At 48.2% G+C, this 24,934-nt stretch overlaps 1 protein-coding gene across 1 annotated transcript in view; it reads right to left on the bottom strand.

The window, feature by feature from the left end:
• The window catches only part of CHDH (choline dehydrogenase), a 28,741-nt gene extending 5,516 nt beyond the window's left edge, over positions 1-23,225 (bottom strand). Inside the window, exons 1-5 of the mRNA XM_011986176.1 lie at positions 23,191-23,225; positions 18,933-19,003; positions 7,726-7,731; positions 905-1,662; positions 97-248 (exon numbers count right to left, since the gene is read on the bottom strand). Coding sequence (XP_011841566.1) covers positions 97-248; positions 905-1,607 — 855 coding nt within the window. The 5' untranslated portion in view covers positions 1,608-1,662; positions 7,726-7,731; positions 18,933-19,003; positions 23,191-23,225. The remainder of the gene's footprint in view (positions 1-96; positions 249-904; positions 1,663-7,725; positions 7,732-18,932; positions 19,004-23,190) is intronic.
• Between the last annotated feature and the right edge of the window lie 1,709 nt (positions 23,226-24,934).

Here is a 24,934-nt window from a genome sequence, read left to right as displayed (position 1 = left end):
GGAGGTGTGAGGGCGTGACTCCTGCCCACTCTGAGCTGGACCAGCAGGGTCACTGCCCAGCCCCTTCTGCCAGGACCCCAGCTGCAGTCCACTCACCCTGTGGCTCTGGCCATTCTTGACATATTCCACACCCACTGCACGGGTGCCCTCAAACAGCACCCTGCTCACAAGTGTCTGGGCCTCGGCCTTGAGGTTGGTGCGGCTCAGTGCTGGGTGCAGGTAGGCACAGGCTGCACTCCACCGTTTGCCTGCAGGATGGAGTGAGGTGGTCAGGCACGGCTCTGCCCTCCCGTGGCACCTGGGCCGGAGGAAGGAGCTGGAGAAAGTGGATACGCCCAGCTCTGACTGCAAGTCCCACCTTCAAAGTAAAGCTGAGACATAAAGACCCTGCCCTACTGAGTCCACATCTGCCTGGGGTCCCCTGGACGCAGGTGGAAAAGTACCCTTCACCCTCAAACGGGGACACAGAGACCAGGAGCACGGCCAGAGGGGTGAGAGCCTTCAAGAGGCAGGCAGGAGCTCCGGGTCAGCCCTGGCTTGCCTCTGTCCTGTTGTGAGCAAGGCCCTTCACCATGCTGTGCCTCGGTTTCCCCATATGCAAGTTCCTAGAGGACTTTAGGCTCTCTGTCCAGAGAGCTGATTCTCTGTTATCCACACCAACACGGGCCAGAGGCGCAGAGAACGCCTAGGGTCACCGTCCTGGGTCACTCTCAAGACTCTGGGTTGTACTCTTGGGGGGTATACTAAGCCAGATCTCTTCCTGCTCATGCCAGCCTCAGTCTGCCCATGCCTCCTGACCATGCTGGAGCCAGGAGCTAGGAGCCATGGGCTGAGATGGGTGGGGCTGGGGTAAGGGGTAGTGCTTTTAAAGAAAAGGCAGGCGGATGGGAAGGGAGGCCTCTACCTTCATGGATGGTCATGTCCATCCAGCCGAAGCCCTCCTGCTGGAAGCCATTCATGTCCTCGGTGAGCGGGTAGCCGGCCTGCTGTGCGGCCTCCAGGAATGCGCAGTGCAACGGGTGGTTGGTCTTGCCCCGGGACACCCGCAGCGGGCCATCAGCGCCCCGGTACCGGCTGGCGCCCAGCTCGTGGCCCTGCGCCTTGCGGAAGTAGGGCAGGCAGTGCGCGTAGTCCCAGCCACCGGCGCCCTGGCGCTGCCAGCGCTCGTAGTCCTCGGCGTGCCCACGAACGTAGACCATGGCGTTGAGGGATGAGGAGCCGCCCCAGACGCGACCGCGTGGCCAGTACAGCACGCGGCCGTCCAGGCCCTGCTGCGCCTCTGTGTGGTAGCACCAGTTGTACCTGTTGTCGCACAGGTTGGCCACCAGGGCCGCGGGCATGTGGATCCTCCACAAGAGCCGCTTGCTCCCCGCGCGGACGTCCTTGGGCCCCGCCTCCAGCAGCAGCACGCGCTCGGCAGGGTCCTCTGTGAGCCTCCCGGCCAGCACACAGCCCGCCGAGCCCGCGCCCACCACCACGTAGCTGTACTCGTCCCGGCTCTCGGAGCCCGCGCTGGCCAGGGCCCGGGCACCCAGGGGTTGCTGCTGCCCCAGGGCTCCCCGTGCCAGGGCTCCAGGCCGGCCCAGGCCTCGCAGGAGACACCACATGCTTCTATCTAGCCCAAGTCCTTGGATCCACGGAGGGGAATGAGATGACTCACTTCTCCCTGAAACAGGAAAAGGGGCTTTAAAAATCTTAACTCCGCACGCACGTATGGCAAAGTTTCAGGGTATGCTCACCAACGGCCTGCCGGGGCAGGGTGCAGCAGGCCCAGCCCCAGGTGGCTGCTCAAAGGAACTAGGAGGAGGAAGTGAGGGAGACACAGAAATTTCAGAACTGTTTTGTGTATACCAGGATGGACAGGCACAGGGCAGGGGGTGGGGCAGCAGAAAGGCCCCTCCTCCAACTGAGGGGTAAAATGCTTCCCTGTGCCCTGTGTATGAACCTGGATACTGGGCTGGAGTTCGCCTGCTGGAAGGCAGGGAAGCGAAGGGCTTTCCAATGGAGAAAGAAAACAGAGTACTTGTACTCATCCCTTCAAGACAGCTGGCTCAGCCCCCACCATGTGCTAGGCACTGTTCCCTGCCCCACCCAGTTCCTGTAGCAATACACAGAAAGACATCTGCTCTCAAAACAGATGGTTTAGGGCCTGGGAGAAGGACAAGACTTAAATAACTGAAGGAAGATCAGCATGAGAGGCACAAGACTGTAGCGCTCAAAGCCTTTGACCCAAGGGGCCATGGAGTGCACTAGAGGAGTTTTAAGCAGGGTCAGGATCAGAGCTACACTCTTCAAAGATCACTCTGTAGAACGCTAGCGTTTAACAAAAATGGCAACAGCTTTGAAAGGGCCCTTTCCTAACAATGTTCAAATCAATCCCAGCATAGTGCACAGAAGTAGGAAAAAAAAAAACAGGATATGTCATGAAAACCTCCACTGAAAAGAACACCTGACAACACCCCACCCATGAGGCTCAGACCAACAAGGCCTTCCCAAGACTGAGTCTGAAACAAAAAGAAACCCTGATAAATCTCACCACCCCTTCCACAAGCCCTGCATCAAGTAACAGCAGCCTACCACTAGAGTGCAGAGGCTTGTTCTCCTCCTCCTCCCCACTGTTGCACAGGCATAGGAGACAGAGGTGGCGGGGCTTCCTGAATGGTATGTCTGAGGCTGCTGGAACACTGAGAAGAACTCTTCAGTGCTCCAGGCCCCATACCACTCCCCCACCAGACTGACAATACTCCACACTGACAACCCAACAGAATGAAAGACAGGTCCTTTGCTAGGCATACTGTTTACCTCAGTCTCCACTATCCCGTTACACACAAGGTCTAGTATTCAATAAAAAATCAGGATACATCCCAAAAAGCAAGGCAAATAATCAACAGAAACAGACAAAGGAGTAATGCACCCAGATGTTAGAACCCATCAAACAAGGACTTTAATCAAGGTGAACATTATAAAAGATATAATTGAAAAGGTGGATGACATATTGAACAGATAGGAAATTTCAGACAAGCATTGAAAACTATAGAAAAAAACATAAATGCAAGAAAAAACACAGTGTTAGAGATGAACAATTTTTAATTGAATGTAGCACAGAAAAGAATCTGGAAATATAAAGAGGGAAAGAGAGAAAAAACAACTCTGGAACAATATCAAACTAAAGTACGGATAACTGGAGTCTGAGAGGGAAATAGTGGGGAAGGAGAGCCAGGGGGAAAGAAGAACAGACAGAGAACAAGGAAGGAGAAATATTTGAAGAGATAATTGCTGAGACTTTCCCAAAAGTAGTGCAAGACAAAACACCATGGATTCAAGAAGATTAGAGCATCTCAAGCAGGATTAGTACAAACAAAAACACATCTAAATACATCATAGTTAGGCTGCTGAAACTTTGAAATAAAGAGAAAATCATCAACATAGCCAGACAAAAAACATATGCAGAGGAATAAATATAACAATGACAGCAAAATTCTCAGAAAACATGCAATCCAGAAGATAATGGAATGACAACTTTAAATACTAAAAGGAAAAAAAAAAAACCTCTAGTCCTAGTTTACTGAAATTGAAAAGTTATCTATACCCAGGAATACATCTTTAAAAATAAAGTAGATGATAATTTAGATGAAATGGACTAATTCCTTGAAAGATACAAGCTGCCAAAACTCACACAAGAAGAAAGACACTCCAAATAAGCCAATATCTATTAAAGAAATTGAATCAACAATTGATAACCTTCCAAAACAGCACCAAGCTTGACTAAGCTCGCTGGTGATTTCTATCAACCATTTAAGGAAGAAATTATACCAGTACTGTACAGTCTCTTCTAGAAGATAGAAATAGAGGGATTACTTTCTGACTCATTCTGTGAGGCCAGCATCACCCTCATAACAAAACCAGACAAAGATATTACAATAAAAAAACACTAAGACCAATATCTTTCATGAACATAGATAAAAACACTCAACAAAAATATTAGAAAATTGAATCGAAGTATGTATAGAAAGAATTATATACCACAACCAAGTGGACTTTATCTCAGGTATGCAAGACTGGTTCAACATTCAAAAATAATCAACAGGCTGAAAAAGAAAACTCACATGATCATATTAACAGATGCAGAAAAAGCATTTGACAAAATTTAACATCCATTAATGATAGAAACTCTCAGTAAACCAAGAGTAGAAGGAAACTTCCTCAACTTGGTAAAGAATATCTACAAAAACCCTACAACTAACATCCTACCTGATGGTAAAAAAACTCAAAGCTTTCCCACTAACCAGGAATGAGGCAAGGATGTCCTTTTGAACCACTCCTTTTCGGTATTTTACTGGAAGTCCTATCTAATGCCATAATACAAGAAAAGGAAATAAAAGGTACACAGATTGGGAAGGAAGAAATGAAACTGTCTTTGTTTGCTAATAATATAATTGCTTATGTAGAAAATCTAAAAGAATCAACAAAAATTCCTGGAACTAATAAGCAATTATAGCAAGGTTTCAGGATACAAGGTTAATCTATAGAAGCCAATGGCTTTCCTACATACTAACAACAAATAAGTGAAATTTGAAATTAAAAACACAATACCATTTAAATTAGCACCCCAGGCTGGGCACAGTGGATCATATATTCCCAACACTTCGGGAGGCTAAGGTGAGAGGATCACTTGAGGCCAGGAGTTTGAGACCAGCCCGAGCAATATAGCAAGACCCCATCTGATATGGTTTGGATTTGTCTCCCTGCCCAAATCTCTTGTCGAATTGTAATCACCAATGTTGGAGGACATGACTGGATTATAGGGGCAGACTTCCCTCTTGCAGTTCTCATGATAGCAAATTCTCACGAGATCTGGTTGTTTACAAGTGTGTGGCACCTCCCCTTCCTCTCTCTCTTCCTACTGCTACAGCCACGTAAGACATGCCTGCTTCCCCTTCGCCTTCTGCCATGATTGTAAGTTTCCTGAGGCCTTCCCAGCCATGTTTCTTGTAAAGCCTGTGGAACCATGAGCCAATTAAATCTCTTTTCTTATAAATTACTTAGACTCAGGTAGTTCCTTATAGCAATGAGAGAACACACTAAATATCCCATTTCTACAAAAATAAATAACTAATAATTAATTGGGTGTGGTGGTGCATACCTGTAGTCCTAGCTTGAGGCTGCAGAGAGCTATGATTGAGCCACTGCACTCCAGCCCTCCAGCTTGGACTACTGCACCTCCACCTAAGTGATAGCAAGACGCTGTCCCTAAATAAATATAAGCATCACAAAGAAACACTTAGGTATAAATCTAACAAAATATGTACAAGATCTATATGAGGAAAACTATGAAACCCCGATGAAATTTAAAAACTAAATAAATGGAGAGATATCTCGTGTTTGCAAACTGGAAGGCTCAATATTGTCAAGATGTCAGTTCTTCTCAACTTCATCTACAAATTCAATGCAGTCCCAGTCAAAACCACAGCAAGTTATTTTGTAGATATTAACAAACTGGTTCAAAATATATATGGAGAGGCAAAAGACCCAGAATGGCCAACACAATACTGAAAGTGAAAAAGCAAAGTTGGAGGACTGACACTACTCAACTTCAAGATTTACTATAAAGTTACAGTTATCAAAACAGTGTCATATTGGTGAATAGATCAATGGAACAGAACAGAGGGCCCAGAAATAGATCCATATAAACATAGTCAACTGATCTTTGACAAATCAGCAAAGGCAGCACAATAGAGCAAGAAAAGTCTTCTCAACAAAGGGAGCTGGAATAACTAGACATACACACACACACACAAAGCAAATATAGACAAAGACCTTACACCCTGCACAAAAATTAACTCAAAATGGATCACAGACCTAAATGTAAAATATAAAACTATAAAATTCCTTGAAGATAGTAAAGGAGAAATAACATCTAGATGACCTTGGGTTTGATGATGACTTTTTGTATTATAACACCAAAGGCACAGCCCATGAAAGAATTGATAAGCTAGACTTCAATCAAATGTGAGTTTTCTACTTTGCTAAAGACACTATCAAGAGAATTAAAAGACAAGTCACAGACTAGGAGTAAATCTTTGCAAAAGATATATCTTATATCTTTTGCACATTAAATACACAAATAAATATATGCATATTAAATACACAAATAAATATATTCTTAAAACTCAATCAGATAATCTGATTAAAGTATGGCCCAAAGACCTTAACAGCCACCCCACTAAAGAAGAGAGACAGGCCAGGCGCGGTGGCTCAAGCCTGTAATCCCAGCACTTTGGGAGGCCGAGACGGGTGGATCACGAGGTCAGGAGATCGAGACCATCCTGGTTAACACGGTGAAACCCCGTCTCTACTAAAAAAAATACAAAAAAAATTAGCTGGGCGAGGTGGCAGGCACCTGTAGTCCCAGCTACTCGGGAGGCTGAGGCAGGAGAATGGCGGGAACCCGGGAGGCAGAGCTTGCAGTGAGCTGAGATCCGGCCACTGCACTCCAGCCTGGGCGACAGAGTGAGACTCCATCTCAAAAAAAAAAAAAAAAAAGAAGAGAGACAGATGGCAAAGATGCATATGAGAAGATCCTCCATATCATATGTCATCAGGAAAATTCAAATTAAAACAACAGTGAGACACTACTATACACATATTAGAATGGTCAAAATCCAGACACTGACAACATCAAATGCTGACAAGGACGTGAAGCAACAGGAACTTTCATTCATGGCTGGTGGGAATGCTAAATGGTACAGCCGCTTTGGAAGACAGTTTGGTGATTTCTTGTAAAAATCAACACACTCTTACCATATGATCTAGCAATTGTGCTCCTTGGTATTTACCCAAAGGAAGTGAACACTATGTCCAAATAAAAACCAGGAAATAAATATTTACAGCAGTTTTATTCATAACTGCCCAAAGCTGGAGGCAACCAAGATATCCTTCAGTAGGTGAACAGATAAATAAACTGGTACATCCAGACAATGGAATATCATTTAGTGCTAAAAAGAAATGAGCCAGGAAGAATGAAAAAAACAAGGAGGAAACTTAAATGCATATTACTAAGTGAAAGAAGCCAATCAGAAAAGGCTACAAACCATATGAGTTCAACGACATTACATCCTGAAAAAGGCAAAACTATGGAGACAGTAAAACGATCAGTGGTTGCCAGGAGTTTGGATAGTGATAAACAGGCAGACCAAAGAGGATTTTGAGAGCGGGAAACTACTCTGTTTTCCGTACAGTAGTGAATACAGGTCATTATATATTTGTCCAAACCTATAGAATGTGCAATACCAAGAGTGAACCCTAATGTAAACTATGGGCTTTAGGTGATAATGATGTGCCAATATAGGTTTATCATTTGTAATAAATGTACCACTTTAGTGGGAGGATGTTAATGGGAGGATTATGTATGTGTGGGGGCAAAGCTTATACAGGAAAGCTCTTCACCATCTTCTCAATTTTGCTGTGAGCCTAAAACTGCCTTTTTAAAAAGTATTTTAAAACTATAATAGAGCCTGACTCCATTTTTGATGTTTGACTACTGACAGCTTTCAAGCTCCATCCCTCCCTCTTCCCCTCTTGCCCCACACCTGGGCAAGTGAATGAAAAAGCCCTGGCACTCCTGCCCGGAGTATCAATGGGGAGGTTCAAGTCATGCAAATCCAATTCATGTGTGGGATTCTCACCTTGACTCCACTCCCAAACTATACTAAAAACCAGGAACACTCACCCCTTCCTTCACAGACTAGCCATCACAGACCAGCTTGGGTGCTTGCCCTGCTCTCCCTACAAAGCCCCATTATGTGAGCAGTAAACCTTATCATAGCCACTTGGTAATGTGTGTGATGTCATTAGTCTCAACATTCAAACCAACCTTGGGTGGTGGGGGGTTGATCCCATCCTCCATGGGTAACCACAAGACAAAACAATACCACTTACAAGAGCATCAGGAAACATGATATACTTAGTAATAAACTTAAAATACATGCAGGACCTATATACTGAAAACTACAACACATTGACAGAAGTTAAAGATGACCTAAATAAACAACATGAATAGGAAGACCCAATATTGTTACGATGTCAGTTTTCCCCAAATTGATTTATAGATTCGATGCAATGCCAATCCCAGCAGGCTTTTTTTTTTTTTTGGTGGAAATTGAAATGTTGATTTCAAAATGTATATGGAAATACGAAGGACATAGAAAAAGTTATAGTTCAGTTGGTCATACAAAGAAACCCCAGACAGCAGTGAAAATGAAGAAAACATAGCACCTTACATCAACATGGATGAATCCTAAAAATATATTCAGCACACAAAAAGAAAATTATAGGAGGTTGTGGCCTAAATGAGATTATAGATATATATCTTCACATAAATTTGTATATATGTGAAGTTTTAAAACATGAAATTCATATATGCACCAAATATCAGGGCCCCAAAATACATGTAGCAAACAATGACAGATTTGAAGGGTGAAATAAACAGTCCTACGATCATAACTGGAGACTTCAATACTCCGATTTCAGTAATGGACAGAAGCCAGACAGAAGATCAGTAAGGAAACAGAGGATCTGAATAACACTATAAACCAGCTGGAGACCTAACAGATATATACAAAACATTCACTACAACAAGAGAATACACACTTTTTCCAAGTGCACATGGAACATTCTGCAGGAGACACCATATGTTAGGCAACAAAACAAGTCTTAATACATCTTAAAAGACTAAAATCAGGGAGAAGAGCAAGATGGCAAATCTCTATTTGCTCCATCAATCATCCCCCTCATCCCCCACCCCACAGGAACACCAAGTTTGACAACTATCTGCACCAAGGGAGCAATTTCATAGCAACCAAAAATCAGGCACCAGCTGGCCACAGTGGAGGAGAGCACCAAGAGGGCTCTTGGTTCCCCGATTCCAGGCCTTGGCTCTTAGGTGGCCTTTCCGGACCAACCCTGGACCACAGGGGAGCCCACTGCCCTGAAGGGTGAGTCTCAGGCCTGGCAGCATTCACCACAAGCTGACTGAAGAGCCCTTGGGCTTTAAGTGAATGCGGGTGGTATCCTGGCAGTCCTCCCTGTGGGCCTGTGGTGGTTGCCATGGTGTGAGGCCCCTCTGCCTGTGGAAAGGCAAGGGAAAAGTGGGAAGGACTGTGTCACATGGTAAGAGTGCCAGCTCAGCTGCAGTAGAACAGAACATGAGGTAGCTTTCTAAGGTTTTCGACTCCAGTAGCTGGCTCCTGGACAGCATCTCTAGACCTGCCTGGGGCCTGGGGAAACTTGCCGCCCCAAAGGGAAGGCCACAAGCCTGGCTGGCTTCACCGCCGGCTGACTGTACAGCCCTGGGGCCTTGTGTGAATATAGACGGTAGCCACGTAGTGGTTACCGCAGGCCTTGGGCAAGACCCAGTCCTGTACTGACTTTAGGTCTGACCCAGCACAGTCCCAGTGGTGGTGGCCACAGGGGTGCTTGTGTCACCCTACCTATAGATAAGTTATATTTCATCAAAATTAAACAATTTACTGCATCAAAGGACACTCTCAAGAATGAAATGACAATCCATAGGAGAAAATATTTGCACACCATATATCTGATAAGAGATTAATATCTAGAATGTGTTTAAAACTATAACTCAACAACAACCCAAATAGAAAATGGCCAAAGGACTTGAATAGACATTCTCTAAGAAAGAAACACAAATGGCCAATAAACACATGAAAAGATGCTCAGCATCACTAATCATTATGAAAATATAAATCAAAATCACAGTGAATTACCACCTCACACCCATCAGGATGGCTATAATAAAGGTTGCAGTGAGCTGAGATGGCGCCACTGCACTCCAGCCTGGCAACAGAGCTAGACTCCATCGAAGGAAAGGAAAGGGAAAGGAAAGGGAAAGGAAAAGGGAAAGGGAAAGGGAAGGGAAAGGGAAGGGAAAGGGAAGGGAAAGGGAAAGGGAAGGGAAGGAAAGGGAAAGAGAAGGGAAAGGGAAGGCGAAGGGAAAGGAAGGGAAGGGAAGGGAAGAGAAGGGAAAGGAGGGGAAGGGAAAGGAGGGGAAGGGAAAGGAGGGGAAGGGAAAAGAAGGGAAGGGAAAGGAAGGGAAGAGAAAGGAAGGGAAAGGAAAGGAAGGGAAAGGAAAGGAAGGGAAAGAAAGGGAAAGGGAAAGGAAAGGAAGAAAAGAAAGAAAGAAAAAGAAAGAAAAAGAAAGAAAGAAAGAAAGAAAGAAAGAAAGAAAGAAAGAAAGAAAGAAAGAGGAAGGAAGGAAGGAAGGAAGGAAGGAAGGAAGGAAACAAGTGTTGATGAGATGAGGATATGGAGAAATGGGAACCTTTGCACACTGCTGGTAGGAATGTAAAATGTTGCAAATTCTGTAGAAGACAGGTTAGCAGTTCCTCAAAAAGCTAAACACAGACCATGCGATCCAGTAATTCCACTCCTAGGTATATACTCCAAAAACCTGAAAGCAGAAACTTGAACAGATATTCTTACACCAATGTTTACAGCATCATTATTCACGATAGCAAAAAGGTGGAAACAACTCAAATGTCTATCAGCAGGTGAGCAGGGCCAGGCGTGGTGGCTCACACCTGTAATCCCAGCACTTTGAGAGGTCTAGGCGGGCAGATCACGAGGTCAGGAGATAGAGACCATCCTGGCTAACACGGTGAAACCCCATCTCTACTAAAAATACAAAAAATTAGCCGGGCATGGTGGCGGGCACCTGTAGTCCCAGCTACTCGGGAGACTGAGGCAGGAGAATGGAGTGAACCAGGATCGCGCCACTGCACTCCAGCCTGGGTGACATAGCGAGACTCTGTCTCAAAAACAAACAAAAATAGGTGAGTAGATAAAATGTGGTGTGTGTGTGTGTGTGTGTGTGTGTGTGTATATAATAGCATATTATTCAGCCTTAGAAAGGAAAGAAATTCTGTCACATGCTACAACTTGGCTGCACCTTGAAAACATTATGCTAAGTGAAATAAGCCAGACACCAAAGGACAAATATTGTATGATTCCACTTACATTGAGTTACCCAGAACAGACAAATCCATAGAAACAGAAAATAGATTAGAGGTTACTAGGGGATGAGGGGAAGGGAAACAAGGAGTTATTGTTTGGGGGAACAGAGCTTCTGTTTGAGGTGATGGAAAAAAATGTGGAAACGGATAGTGGTGGTGATGAGTGCACAACACCGTGAAAATACTTAATGCCACTGAATTACGCTTAAAATGGTTAAATCACCAACAAAATCCTACATGCAACTGAATTCTGGATTTTGTTAAGTAAATCAAACCTATGAAGGAGAAAGGTATAAAGAAACTTGAGGATAGTAGTAACCTCTGAGCAGGGAGGTATTCCTGGGGGTTTTCATTTGCACCAGTCATGTTTTCTTTCTTGATCTAGATGACAGGCACATGTGTGTTTGTTGTTGTGTAGTTTTACTGAGGGTCTGCAGTAAATGACAATAATTAAAATTGAAAGATCAAGAGGCAACAAAGGAGCTTCGCAAGGGGGCAGCGAGCCTACCCTGCAGGAGTGAAGACAGACCCCTTCGTCCTGAGGTGGCGCCAGGTCATTTACTCTTCTGGGCCCCAATCATTTGAAAACCCCACCCCGTATCACAACTCTGCTCCAACACCTCCCCTTGACGCTCCCACCCTCCCCACACGAGGGAGGGGCCTCCTAAGCTCCTAGCCTAGTGCCCTCCCAGGCTGGCTGGGTGGGCAGACTGACTGGTGTGGGGCAGGAGTTCCAGGGAAGCAGCCCCTTCCACTTCCCTGGGCTGCCTGGGCAGGGAACGAGCTGCCTGGCATTGGCAGGATGGAAGGTGGGCAGGAATGGGAGCAGGGAAAGACAGGATAGCATGCGTCTTCATTTCCGTGTGTTGGCGTCGAAGTCCTGCCTGCACCCCTAGCCCACTCTGTTTCCTGAAACCAACCATGCCCAGGCCCAGTCTAGTGCTTGGACCAGAAGAGGACGATGTGGCTTTGCCAGCCACCATGCACGAGGAAGAAGAGACTTTTGCCTGCTCTACCTTCCAGTCAAGAGGAAAAGATTCATGTGACATGAGGCCTCCTGCGGCACTGGGCAGCCCCACCAAGCCACACCTTCCATCTGGCCAGCTGGCCTTGGTGCTGGACACCTGGTCCCTGCAGCGCTACTGTGCGGGAGGCAAGGCTTCGGTCAACTCGAAACCCCCGCCCCCAATGCCAGTGATGGCCGCAGTGGGTGGATCAAGCAGAGAGAGGAGTAACAAACACGGGGGCCACCACCTCCTACTGGTTATGGCTGGTGGCTTTCATTGCCATAGCCCTTTGTAGCAACAGCTAACAATTCTCATTTCAAATTCTCAAATCAGTAGTCAAAAACTGGCCAGGCGCAGTGGCTCAGGCCTGTAATCCCAATACTTTGGGCGGCCAGGGCGGGTGGATCACTTGAGGTCAGGAGTTCAAAACCAGCCTGGCCAACATGATGAACCCTGTCTCTACTAAAAATACAAAAAAATTAGCCAGGCGTGGTGGTAGGTACCTGTAATCCCAGCTACTCAGGAGGCTGAGGCAGGATAATCTCTTGAACCCAGGAGGCAGAGGTTGCAGTGAGCCCAGATTGCACTCCAGCCTGGGGGACAGAGCGAGACTCCTTAAAAAAAAAAGGGAGCCAAAGACTGCTATTGAAAAGTTTGCTGAATTTTGTGGTCAGAAAACTGATTGCTTTACATGACAAGACAGATTTCCATGTAATTTTGAGCATGTGGCCAATTGCACAACACATTTTATAACTTTAGTAGAGTGAAGTTGCAAAAGGTTCACGCGCGGAAGAAAATGCTTATGCACCATTCCAGGAGTACCCATATTTGCAACACATCTGCCCACAGAGTCACGCAGCTGGAGTACTGAGGAAGCTTCCTGAAAGGGCCCTTTGCGCAGGCCTCCCAGCAGCACTTTCTCCCTCACCACATCTTGGTGTGCACACGTGTTTTCTTTCTAGCTCTCGGCCAGTGCAGTGTACTGCACCCTATAGGATCAGATCCTTTGGCCACTACAGTCCTAGCTTTCACTGGTCGACCAAGAGGTGAAGACAGAACTCCGGAGCGAGGCCAAGTCACACCAGCCTAGTCCTGCATGCAAAATGATGCCTAAAACTTGCTCAGCCTTTGAGGAGCTCAGGCTGGACAAGGCCAATGATAAACAATGATTCCACTTTGGGTTCAGCCTGGGAGCGCGTCAGCATTTCCAGAAAAACAGATGCAATTTAAAGGTACAGCCCTTTGTCTCAGCAATCCTGCTTCTAGGAATTTAATCAAGAGAGAGCTCTGCACAACCATAGGAAAACAAGCACAAGGGGCCTGTCCCTGTGTTGTTGACACCGGCAAAGAATTACAAACAACCTAACACTCCCCCAGTAGGGGACTGCCCATTAAAAAAGTGAGTCCATCCACACAAAAGAACCCTGTTAACACATCATGTGGTAAGGGCCATGGCCACCTTTACCCATCTGGGGGTCATTCACCAAAGAAGGATTCAGGGCAGGTCACCTGCTTTTTTCCATCTAGCCTTCTAGTACTGGCTTTGACCTGCAACCTCTGTTAAACCTCGAACAAGATTCCCTACATGCTAGGCTGGGCTTCGTGTGGGTAAGAACACATTGCTCTGTGGCTGGCTTTGTCTGATCATACAGCTCCATTAAACCAGGGGACCAAACTGAGTTATATTAAGAGGATCAGCTACCCCTGCTGAGCACATCACATGGGTTATCACATTTAAGCCCCCAAAGATGCTGGGTGGGGTGGAAGGTCTTCATCATCACTCCATCACCATCAGCCCCGTGTCACAGAGAGGGAAACCCCTGCCCCATGTCAAGCCAAAGGCTGGGACCCCCTCCACCACAGGCCCAACCAACAAAGCCACATCACAGGAGCCAAAAGGTCATAGTCAGCACACAAAAGGGTGCAAGACACCAAGTTCCCATGCCAGGGGTCTCAAGCCGAGAAGGCTTGGCTGCTTTCCTACAGCCCAGCAGAGACTCCCAGGAGCACAACCATCTGAATACCCAGCCCTGTGGTGGGCTGAGGGGAGTGCAGTGCAGTGGCCCAGGGCGGGAATGATCCCAGTTTGAGAATGAGACCTGGCTGGGCCCAGAGGCAGTGGTGGTCCAGGGAGCAACACTTGGCAGCTGCTCCTCCTCCCATAGGAATCTCATGCCACCCCCAACCCAGGCCCCCCACCTCCCTGAGACAGTGGGACAAGCTTCCCCATGGCCCCCCAGGCCCTCTTGTCCTAAGCCCGATCAGGCCAGGCCCCTGCCTCTGTGGCCATCATCCAACTGTGAGCTTCACTCCCGGGGCTCCAGGTGCCTGGTCCACCTTCCCTTCCTCCTCAGGGCCTTTGCCTTTGTTCCCTCCTCCAGGTACAGGTCCTAATCTCCTTTCACCTATTCACTCCTCACTTTCCCTCGGGCATGAATTTCCCTGGGAAGACCTCCTCACCACTGACCACATCCATCCTGGGACTTCTCTGTGCCACTTACTGGGACCTCAACAGGCTAATAGTGAGATGAGCTGTGGAAGGCCCACATCCCTGGCTGAGGGCTCCACGCCCTTGCCTCCCACCGTGTGCTGAGCCTGGCCTGAGGCTGGCGCTCCGTCATGCTGGCCGAGGAGACACATGCAGGGGATGAGGATGCACGCGGCCTACAGCACACCCAACCTGGGCAGCCTGAGATATGGATGCTGAGCTCATACACCTGTGCCAGGACCAACAGAAGGCACCCCCTGGGAATGTTCTGGATCCAAACCTGGTGGTGGTTACCCAGGCATACACACAGATCAAAACCAACACGATGGACACTTTACTGTATGTCTGTTGCACCTCAATTAAAAAGTTTAAAACAATTTTTTTGAAAGCATCTTCTGGGCTGAGGCAGGATTGCTTGATGCAATTGAGGAGTTGAAGACCAGCCTGGGCAACATAGCAAGACCCAGAAATTTTTTCTAAAAAAAACTTGTTTTTTAATTAGCCAGGCACGGTGGTGTGTACCTGTAGTCCTAGCTACTCAGGAGGCTGAGGCAGGAAAATCACTTGAGCCCAGGAATTCAAGGCTGCAGTGAGCTAGCACTGTTCCACTGCACTCCAGCATGGGCAACAGAGCAAGACCCTGTCTCTAAAAGGAAAAAAAAAAAAAAAAGGCATTTTCTTCAGTGTCAACTTTATCTTCCCAGGAATTTCTTCTCCCACATATTGATACACAATTAACAACTGAATTGGAAACTGCTACCTGGGAGATGATATTGGACAGTGTGCACGAGGCCACACCACTTGGCCTTGTGCCCTGGCTGCTCAGGCATAGCCCACCTGCCCTCTGGATCCTCCTGGTGAAGAGGGGCAGACGGGGCTGGGCTAAGGCTACAGGCTGCCAAAAAAACCCGAGGGGGAGCCCTGAAGTCTGACATCGCATCAGAGCTCTGCAGGCCTCACCGTGTAACCCAGGGCAGGGGTTTCCTGTTGATAAGGCGTGGGCGCCGGCCTCTGCGGGCCCCTCCGATGCCTGTGGCTCCTCCGAAGTGAGTCTGCCCTCCTGCCTTCCCTCTGCTGCCCCACAGTGGGTGCTTCCTCAGCCTGGGAACTTTGTGCTCCACATTCCAGGCCTCTGCCCTCCGCACACACCCCTCCACTCTCTAGCTGCTTCCCCACTTTCTAAAACCTTCACGGTGGTCTGTACCAAAAGCAGAGTGTATGTAAGGTGGGAGGCCAGGCACAGTGGCTCACACCTGTAATCCCAGCACTTTGGGAGGCTGAGGCAGGTAGATCACCTAAGGTCAGGAGTTCAAGACCAGCCTGGTCAACATGGTGATATCCCATCTCTACTAAAAATACAAAAATTAGCCGGGCGTGGTGGCACACACCTTGTAGTCTCAGCTACTCAAGACCAAGGCAAAAGAATCACTTGAACCTGGGAGGCAGAGGTTGCCATGAGCCAAGATCACATCACTGCACTCCAGCCTGGGCAACAGAGTGAGACTCTGTCTCAAAAAAAAAAAGAGAGAGAATGTAAGATTGGAAACCTGGAGTTCTAACCCCCAGACAGGGGTGGGGGGCCCAGGCCACTCAACCTCCAGGGACGGCTCCTCGGGGTCACCTACCATTTCTTTCCCTCGCAGGCGTGTCTGTGGATCCAGTCTATGCAGGTGCTGCGGGCGCCCAGCCATGGGTAGGAGGCAGGGTGCAACAGAGGTCGCTACTGGGGTGACCCGAATCCCTTAGGAGCCCCTCCCAGAGTCAAGCACCTGATACACTAGGGGGTGAGGGGATGCAGTGCCTCAGGCTGGCCCCTGAGGAAGACTGGCCACTCCGCTCCAGATGTGAACTCCCTGCACTCCGGGCTGCACTGTGCCTGGGTGAGTGGGATCTGTGGCATAGAGGGCCTCGGGTGAAAGTGGGGAGGTGGGTGTGGGTAAGCCAGAGCACAGCCAGAGGCAGGCCGAGGGGACACAAGGCGCTGGTGTCCCCGCTCTTATGCAGTAACATAGCAGCAAGAGAAGGACAACTGCTGTTCCCTCTCCAGGGGAGTTGAAGGCTCGTCCTCATGCCAGGCACAGGGCAGGCTTCAGAAGCCACGAGTTACCAAGCTCCCACCTGGCAGAGCCCATCCACAGAGCTGCTCTTCCTACCATGTGCATTCACTTACAGACAGCAGTGGGGGAGAGCTGGAAGCCCCCAGAGCCAGGTACGCAGTAGGCACTCAATAAACGCTTGTCATGTGACTGGTATATAACAATGCACTATCCGGGGAGGAAAAGCAGACACAGAAGCTGAGGCCTAGGCGGTAGTAGCTTCTCTCATAAGGATGAGGCTGGTGCTGCAGAATCCGCCCATTTTTGTCCACCCCTTGGACACCACCTGGATCAGGCCCCATCATCTTCCACTGGGACCCTCCCCACAACGTCCTAGCAGTGTCCCTGCTACTACTGCTGCCTCCTCAGGCCACCCCAGAACCAGCTCTCCACAGAGCAGCCAGAGTGATCTCAGAACAAGGGGGAGCCAGGACCAGCAGAAGGAGAAAAAGATACGGGTGAGGGTCAGCTGGGACTCACCAAGGTGACTTCACACACAGGAGGCAATTAAAAGACCGACTTCTCCACACAGTCCAGGCAGGGGTCTGAACGGGAGAATGCAACACCACCTACAAAACATCCTTGTCCAAAAGTTCAAACCTGAATCTGATCACACTTCTAGATCAATCCACCAACTCACAGGAAACGCAAAGGTCAGAGCAACTTGCAAAGGTCCATCATCAGCAGAATCCAGGCGCAAGGAAACCCCACGCAGTTCTTCAACAATAAATCCAAGTATAGAATGGATAAAGGAGAGACAGATAAGAGAGAGAAAGGGAAGCCGACAGGCTGTGAGAGGAGCAAGATCCAACCATGAGAATGTACTGTTCTTCACTGGACCCTCGTCATTTGAACACTGAGTACGTATGTGAGGATGTCAAGAAATCATTATTTGTCAGACGTGACTATGATTCTGTGGTTATGTTGTTTAAACTCACCCTTTCAGGAACCTCTGTACATTGTTTGTGGGAATGTAAATTAGTACAGCCACTATGAAAAACAATATGGAGATGCCTCAAAACACTAAAAATAGAACCACCATATAATCCAACAATCCCACTACTGGGCTGGGTATATAGAAGAAATGAAGTCAATATATCAAAGAGATATCTGCACATCCATGTTTACTGCAGCACTATTCCCAAATAGCCAAGACATGGAATCAACCTAAGTATCCATTAATGGACAAATAGATTTTTAAAAAATATGATCCATATACAACTATTCAACTGTCAAAAAGAATGAGTTCTTGTCATTTGCAGCAACATGGATGGAGCTGGAGGTCATGATGTTAAATGAAATAAGCCAAGCACAGAAAGTCAAAAACCACATTCTCACTCATAGTGGGGGAGCTAAAAAAGTGGATCTCATGAAGACAGGGAGTAGATGGGTAGTTATCAGAGTTCAGGAAGGGAAGGGAGGATGGGGGGTTGAAGATATACAGTTAGATAGAAGAAATATCTAATATACAGTTAGACAGAAGAAATGAGATCTAGTATTTGACAGGTCAGTATGGTGACTGTAGTTAACAATCTATTATACATTTCAAAATAACCAGAAGAGAATAATTCAACTATTTCTAACTATTTCTAAAGATAAATATTTAAGGCTGGGTGTGGTGGCTCACACCCCTTAATCTCAGCACCTTGGGATGCAGAGGTGGAGGTGGGAGGATTGCTTGAGGCCAGGAGTTCAAGACCAGGTTGGGCAACATTTTGAAACCCCATGTCTACAAAAATTTTTATTAGCTGGACATGGTGGCACACACCTGTAGTCCCAGCTCGTTAGAAGGCTGAGGTGGGAGGACTGCTTGAGTCCAGGAGTTCAAGGTTACATGAGCTATGATCCTGCCACTGTACCCCAGCCTGGATGACAGAGAAAGACCTTGTCTCAAAAAAAAAAAAAAAGCTATCTAGGATTTGGCTTACAGTCACCCCGGCGATTAGTGGGACATACAAAACAGGACCCCCACGAGGTGATGCTAACAAAGTTATGTGATGAGAACACAAAATTCCCATCTCCATCATCTCTTCTGGCTAATTTTATATAGGTTTCAAATCTTCCATGATAAAAAGGATTTTTGTAGTTGTTGTTTGTTTGAAATCTCAGATCCCACTAGAGAAGTGAGGAAAAGCAGAAAGGTGGGAGCATTTCTGTGGCACAGGGCCTGGTGGACGGCGAGGGATTTCCAACGATTCCGCAGAAGTTTGGGGTGTTCTGCAAATGCTCATTGCCAGCTTCCTTTTTCAAGTAAACTTTTAACCCGTTTTTTTTTTTTTTTTTTTTTTTGAAATCTCAGTTAAAAAATACCCACCTCACACGCAGAAGTGACAGGATACGGTGCACTCTGTGACCAGGGCTGGCCTACGCACTCTTTGTGATTGTCTGAGAAAGATAAGTACAGAATCAAAAGTCAGAGGGTAGAAACGTTTACAGTTTTATCATTTGACACAGCAACCTCATGTCTGTCGAGTCTAATAAGCAGATAACGGGCTTATCTTTTTATATATCTTCAATCTTCTTATAACAATTTTCATCATATTTTAAAAATTGGCCCATGAAAGATTAACATTTTAAAAACAATCATCTAGTCTTTCACCACGGAGAGTTTGAGAAGCACTGTTATGGACCAGACATGGATCCCCTGGAGACCCCAAATCCATCAGCTTAGGAGGTTGGCCAGAGACACCAGGACAAAGCTTCTCTTCCCACCGTCTTCTGTGCTGACTCCAGCGCTTCCTATAAACACATCACAGGCGCTGCAAAGCCTGTTTGATTTTCTGCGCTCATTGGCACACTTCCACGCCAGTACAAGCAGAGCCACTTCCAGCAGATACCTCTGTCGCCCAGGCTGGAGTGCAGTGGCAGGATCATAGCTCACTGCAAGGTCCAGGTTGTGTGCTGGGTGCCCCTGCTGGTCAAAGCACCTTGGCCAGCCATGGTTAGCCAGCCAATTTTCACATACATGCCCACTGCTGTTTCCCCTTCAAACTTCGGGATGGGTTTAACAGCAGAGGGTCCTCAGATTGCAAGGTGAGCGTTTGAAAAACTGACTGCTTCTTTGTATCAACTGGAAATCACTCTATCACTAAAATACCGAAATAAATCAGGAACTGGGGCTAGTGTAAGACATCAACCTGCACCCATGGCCCCAGGTTTCTAGTGTGCTCCTGAAAATGGTATCACTGTTCTAACTATGATACACACACACACACAAATCACAAATATAAGGTTATAAAATAAACTCACAGGCTGGGTGCAGTGGCTCATGCCTGTAATCCCAGCACTTTGGGAGACCGAGGCGGGCGGATCACCTGAGGTCAGGAGTTCGAGACCAGCCTGGCCAACATGGTGAAACCCCATCTCTACTGAAAATACAGAAATTAGCCGGGCGTGGTGTTTGGTGCCTGTAGTCCCAGCTACTCAGGAGGCTGAGGCAGGAGAATCACTTGAACCCAGGAGGCAGCGGCTGCAGTGAGCGGAGATCACACCATTGCACTCCAGCCTGGGCGACAGGAACGAAACTCTGTCTCAAAAATAAATAATAAATAAATGAATGAATAAACAAACTAAACTCACATGAATATGCAATGTCACCTGTGTCAGTTTCATGCATTGGTGTTCCATGTTCAAGTTTTACTACATTGAAAGAGAATTGAAAGTGGCTGGTAGTCAAGATCCTTAGGTTGCAGTCTCCACTCTGCTCACTCGTGGTTAGCATCCACGGGCCTTAGTTTCCTCATCTATGAAATGAAAATGCAACCACTCATTTCATAGGTTTTGTTGAGGGCCAAGAGCTAAAAATACATTTCAAAGAATTAAAAGGACCAGGTGCAGTGGCTCATGCCTGTAATCCTAGCACTTTGGGAGGCCAAGGCAGGAGGATTGCTTGAGGCCAGAAGTTCAATATCAGCCTCGGTAACATGGCAAGACCCCATTTCTAAACAATAAAAATAAAAAAAGAAAGAAAAAGTCAGGCATGGTGGTGTGCTGATGTGCACCTGTAGTCCCAGCTACTTGGGAGGCTGAGGCAGGAGGATTGCTTGAACCCAGTGAGCTATGATTGCACCACTGCACTCTGGCCTTGGCAACAGAACAACACACTGTCTCAAAAAAAAAAAAAAAAGGAAAGAAAAGAAAAGAAAAACAAAGCACAAAGCTAAAACCAAACCACATAGTGATTTTATCATATTCACAGCATGGCCTGAGTTTCATCCTCCCTCTTCTTACATAGCCTCACTCATCTTGTTTCTTTCTCCATAAAGTGTGGAATGTGATACTATATCTATGACCAATAATATTATTAATAACAAATACATTCAAGTATCATGGATCAAAAAATATACCACCAATCCTGTTGCATGTGCCCAACATAGGGCCCAACGTAGGTTGACAGGGTGGTCCTCCCTGCAGCCCTGTGAGGCTAACTTCATCACCCCTGTTTACAGATGGAGCTTTGAGAGAACAACAGTTCCTGCCTCCTCTGCATTCCAGGCTTTCTTTGAGACCCCAGTGTGATAACAACAATGTGAAAATCAATGCAAGTACCCAGGAGACAAGGCACAGGGACCACAGCCATGAACAGAACACATGTATGTGACTTCAAGGGGTTTCTCCTAGGAACCAGGACGAGTGGGATTAAAGCTGAGTTAACACCTGGCCTGAGTCTGTGGGCTTTTCTGGGTCAGCCCCTCCTACTATAGCAGAGAAAATGCGGTTTGGTAGCCCTGCTGGGAACAGTGGGGTGCATGCCCTCCGTGTGGCTTCAGAGTCTTTCCCTCAAAGCAGGCATTAAAGTTGACCAAGCTTAACCACCTGGAGCAGAACATGGGGTTGAGGGAGCACGGATGCCAGGAGTGCTCCTAACAGCTCCTCTCCCAGCTCAGGCTCACCACCAGAGTCCCTGGGAGACAGCCAGTATGTGCCAGAAACGGCTCACTCTTCACGAGACAATGAATCCACTGTTGACCAGCCAGGGCTTTGATTAATATTTGCAAAAGAATGAAGTGGAAAATTCCACCTGTGTGGGTGGAAGCTGGACCCGCGGGACACGTCAACAACCCTGATGGCCTTGTTCTCCCAGGGATGGATCAGGCAAAGAAGCAAAGGTCTGAATAACAATGACAGAATCTGGGGATTACCGTGATTCTTGGGTCCTAGGGAATTTTCCTTTTTTTTTTTGGTTCTGCCTCTCCTGCCCCTAAATTTACACAGCACTCTTAAATCCTTCAACTTGCTTTCCTATTTGCTGTTTCTTCTGTGTTTCCTAACAGCCCTGCTGGGGAGGCAGAACTGATGTCAGTCCCATGTTACAGATGGAGAAACTGAGGTTCCAAAAGACCAAGAGCCTCACTCAAGGCCAACAGATGGTGAATGAGTCACAGAACCAGATGGTCTGGAAGCCAGGCATCTCACTACACCGTGGCTGCACAGAGCCTGTCCCTAGGGTCTGGGTCAGGGCCATGGGTACTTGACCCAGTGATCTTCCAGGCTCTGGCAGAGGCCCTGACCTTTGCTCTGCCTGTGAAGCAAGAGGAGGAACTTCAAACCAGCTCCCCTGGGTGGGCAGTCACAGGCACTGGCCTTGGAGGAAGGTAGGTGTTAATTTATTCATCCATTCAAGCATTTAATGAGCACCTAGAAAGCCCACCTCCCCCCGCCCTCCCCGCCCCGCACAAGAAGGCACACTGGTCACTCTTTCAGAAACCCAGACCTAGCAGAATTTATGACTGAAGGGAGAAGGTCAGAAAATCTCCAAAGGTCGCTTCTCTCATAGACTCAAATCACTTCATCGCTCCTATCACCACCCCATTTTACAGAAAAGGAAACTACTCTGAGAAGAGCAGTGACTTGCCAGAGCCTCTAGTTCAAAAAGCCACAAAGTTATCACGCTTAGGCACCCAAATAAATTGTGTCCCTTCCAGCAGGCCACCTGGGACCTCTCATGCAGGACTACTTGAGGCATGGCCTTCTGAGCCAGCAGGGCAGGGGGCAGGGGAACCCCCCAGGGGACAGGCGGACACACCCTGTTTGCCCACCTCAACCTCCAGTTGTGGCTGCAGGGCCTGTCACACCCTCTCCTCCACTCCACAGCCCCAACTATGGAACTGAACCAGGTTTCACCCCATCCCTAAGCCCCAAGAGGCCAGGGCAGTGTCATCCTGAACCCAGGACAGCAGGAAAGCCATTTGGGCTGTGTCTTGGGTCTGCCTGGCAGCCCCTGCCTGGGTACTCCTCCTTCTTACTCACAGCTCAGCCACCTCCAGACCACCCTCACCTGACACTTCTTCCCCTGGAGAAAGAACCTCGGCCCTTCTCTTTTTACAAAACCACCTCCCCTTTCCTCTTGCCAAGGCTACCTGTGACTGCCACCAACCAGCCTCAGTGCCCTTGGTATCTCTGCCCCATCTGACCCCATGAGCTCCTCCCTCACTACTGGGCATTCCTGCTGCAGCCCCTCCTAGACCTCCCCACCTCCTCCGGCAAGCCCTCCTCCCCAGGGCTCTATTCTATCCTCCTCTCCACTGCCCCCTGAGAAAGTCTGACTGACGAACCCTGTCTCCAGGCCTAACCTCTGCACCCCTGGTTGTCTCAAAGCCCGTGTGCCAAACAACACCAAGCTCACCACAGCAGGGCCTGCCCCGGCACACAGCTGAAAAGCCAGCACAGCCCAGAGCCTGGCCCACAGTACAGAATCAGATACGGAATGAACGCATGTTAGTGAACGGCTGCCTGCTCCTTCGTCTCAGAGGGACGAGCCCTCTACTTGCCCTGCAGAGCCACCCAGGTGGCCTTTGTAAAACTGAAAATTGATGACCATCTAAGCCTGTACCATTATTCCTCAGCACCATGGGACAAAGTTCACAATCTTTTTTTTTTTTTTTTTTTTGAGACGGAGTCTCGCTCTGTGGCCCAGGCTGGAGTGCAGTGGCCGGATCTCACCGCCTCCCAGGTTTACGCCATTCTCCTGCCTCAGCCTCCCGAGTAGCTGGGACTACAGCCCGCCACCAGCCCGCCACCTCGCCCGGCTAGTTTTCTGTAGTTTTTAGTAGAGACGGGGTTTCACCGTGTTAGCCAGAATGGTCTGGATCTCCTGACCTCGTGATCCGCCCGTCTCGGCCTCCCAAAGTGCTGGGATTACAGGCTTGAGCCACCGCGCCCAGCCAAAGTTCACAATCGTGAGCTTGCTGACCAGGCTGTTTTCAGCTGAGCTTCCGCAGCAGGGCGGGCACTTGTGTCCTTGAAAATACTTCTCACTGCACTCATCCTCACTCCAGGAGTACCCATCAGCCAGCACCCATGTGTCGTGCACCTTTGCACCCAGCACGTATTTGCTGAACAGGAAGATGACTATGAGAGCTGAAAATGTTCTCAGGGGCCACAGGGCCCAAAGCAACTCAGAGAGGTGGAATGAGGGGCTCAGGGTGGCCCAGCCCCAGGCAGGGGTGCGGCCACAACCTCAACTGAGTTCATTGGTCAGGAACCGGAGCAATTCTCTGAAAATGCTACCTGCAACTCCACACGTATGCATGCCAGAGCCCAAACCTCTGGCTGATCCCCAGTCCATGCAAGCCCTAACCCAGCTGGCAGGGGGGCCAGGCCTGGCACACAAGTAGGGCCTCAGCTAAAACAGCTGCTTGACTCAGTACAACCTCTCACCAGCTGACAACACATCCCTAAGTTCCATACCCCTCTCTAGGACTCCGTCTTCTCATTTGTAGAATGGAGCTAATTCTGCCTACAAGTTTAAATGGCCCTGAGTTGGTCACCACAACCCGGTCGTTTGCAAACCGAGGGGGCTGAAGCAGCAATTCCAGCCTCTGTGGCTCCACTGTTAGCCCAGCTGATATTTGTGAACTTTCCCCCAAACCACTGTGTCTCAAAGGATGGTCCCTGGGCCACCCACCCACGAATTACGGGGGCGTGGGTGGAAGCTCGTTAAATGCAGATCCCGGGCCTGACCCGGACCTGCCGTCTGGATCTCATTTTAGGCGGTGCTCAAAGATTCCGGGCCAGGGAAATTTGAGAAGCGCAGCTCCAAATCGCCAGTGCTGACGGCTTCCGCTTTGGGAGCCCCAGGTGCTGCTGTCCGAACTCACTTGGTGGAAACAGACATTTACCAGAAAGCCTGGGGTCGGGCAGCGGGCACTCCTACCGCTCTCACACCGCGTAGCTGAAAGAACTTGCTCCCTCAAAGGAGTCAGTGAGCTCCGGCAGTCCGCGTTCCACCCATTTCGCTTCGCGGGGCGATTGTGTAAAGCGGACCCGGGTCTCGGCGTCCAGCCCGGCCCCAAACCTCCGGCCCCCAGGCCTCTC

The sequence above is a fragment of the Mandrillus leucophaeus genome, unplaced genomic scaffold, assembly GCF_000951045.1.
Source record: "Mandrillus leucophaeus isolate KB7577 unplaced genomic scaffold, Mleu.le_1.0 Scaffold296, whole genome shotgun sequence".
NCBI classification, from domain to species: domain Eukaryota; kingdom Metazoa; phylum Chordata; class Mammalia; order Primates; family Cercopithecidae; genus Mandrillus; species Mandrillus leucophaeus.
Note: the sequence above shows the minus strand (reverse complement) of the source record. Positions and strands in the feature narration are given on the sequence as shown.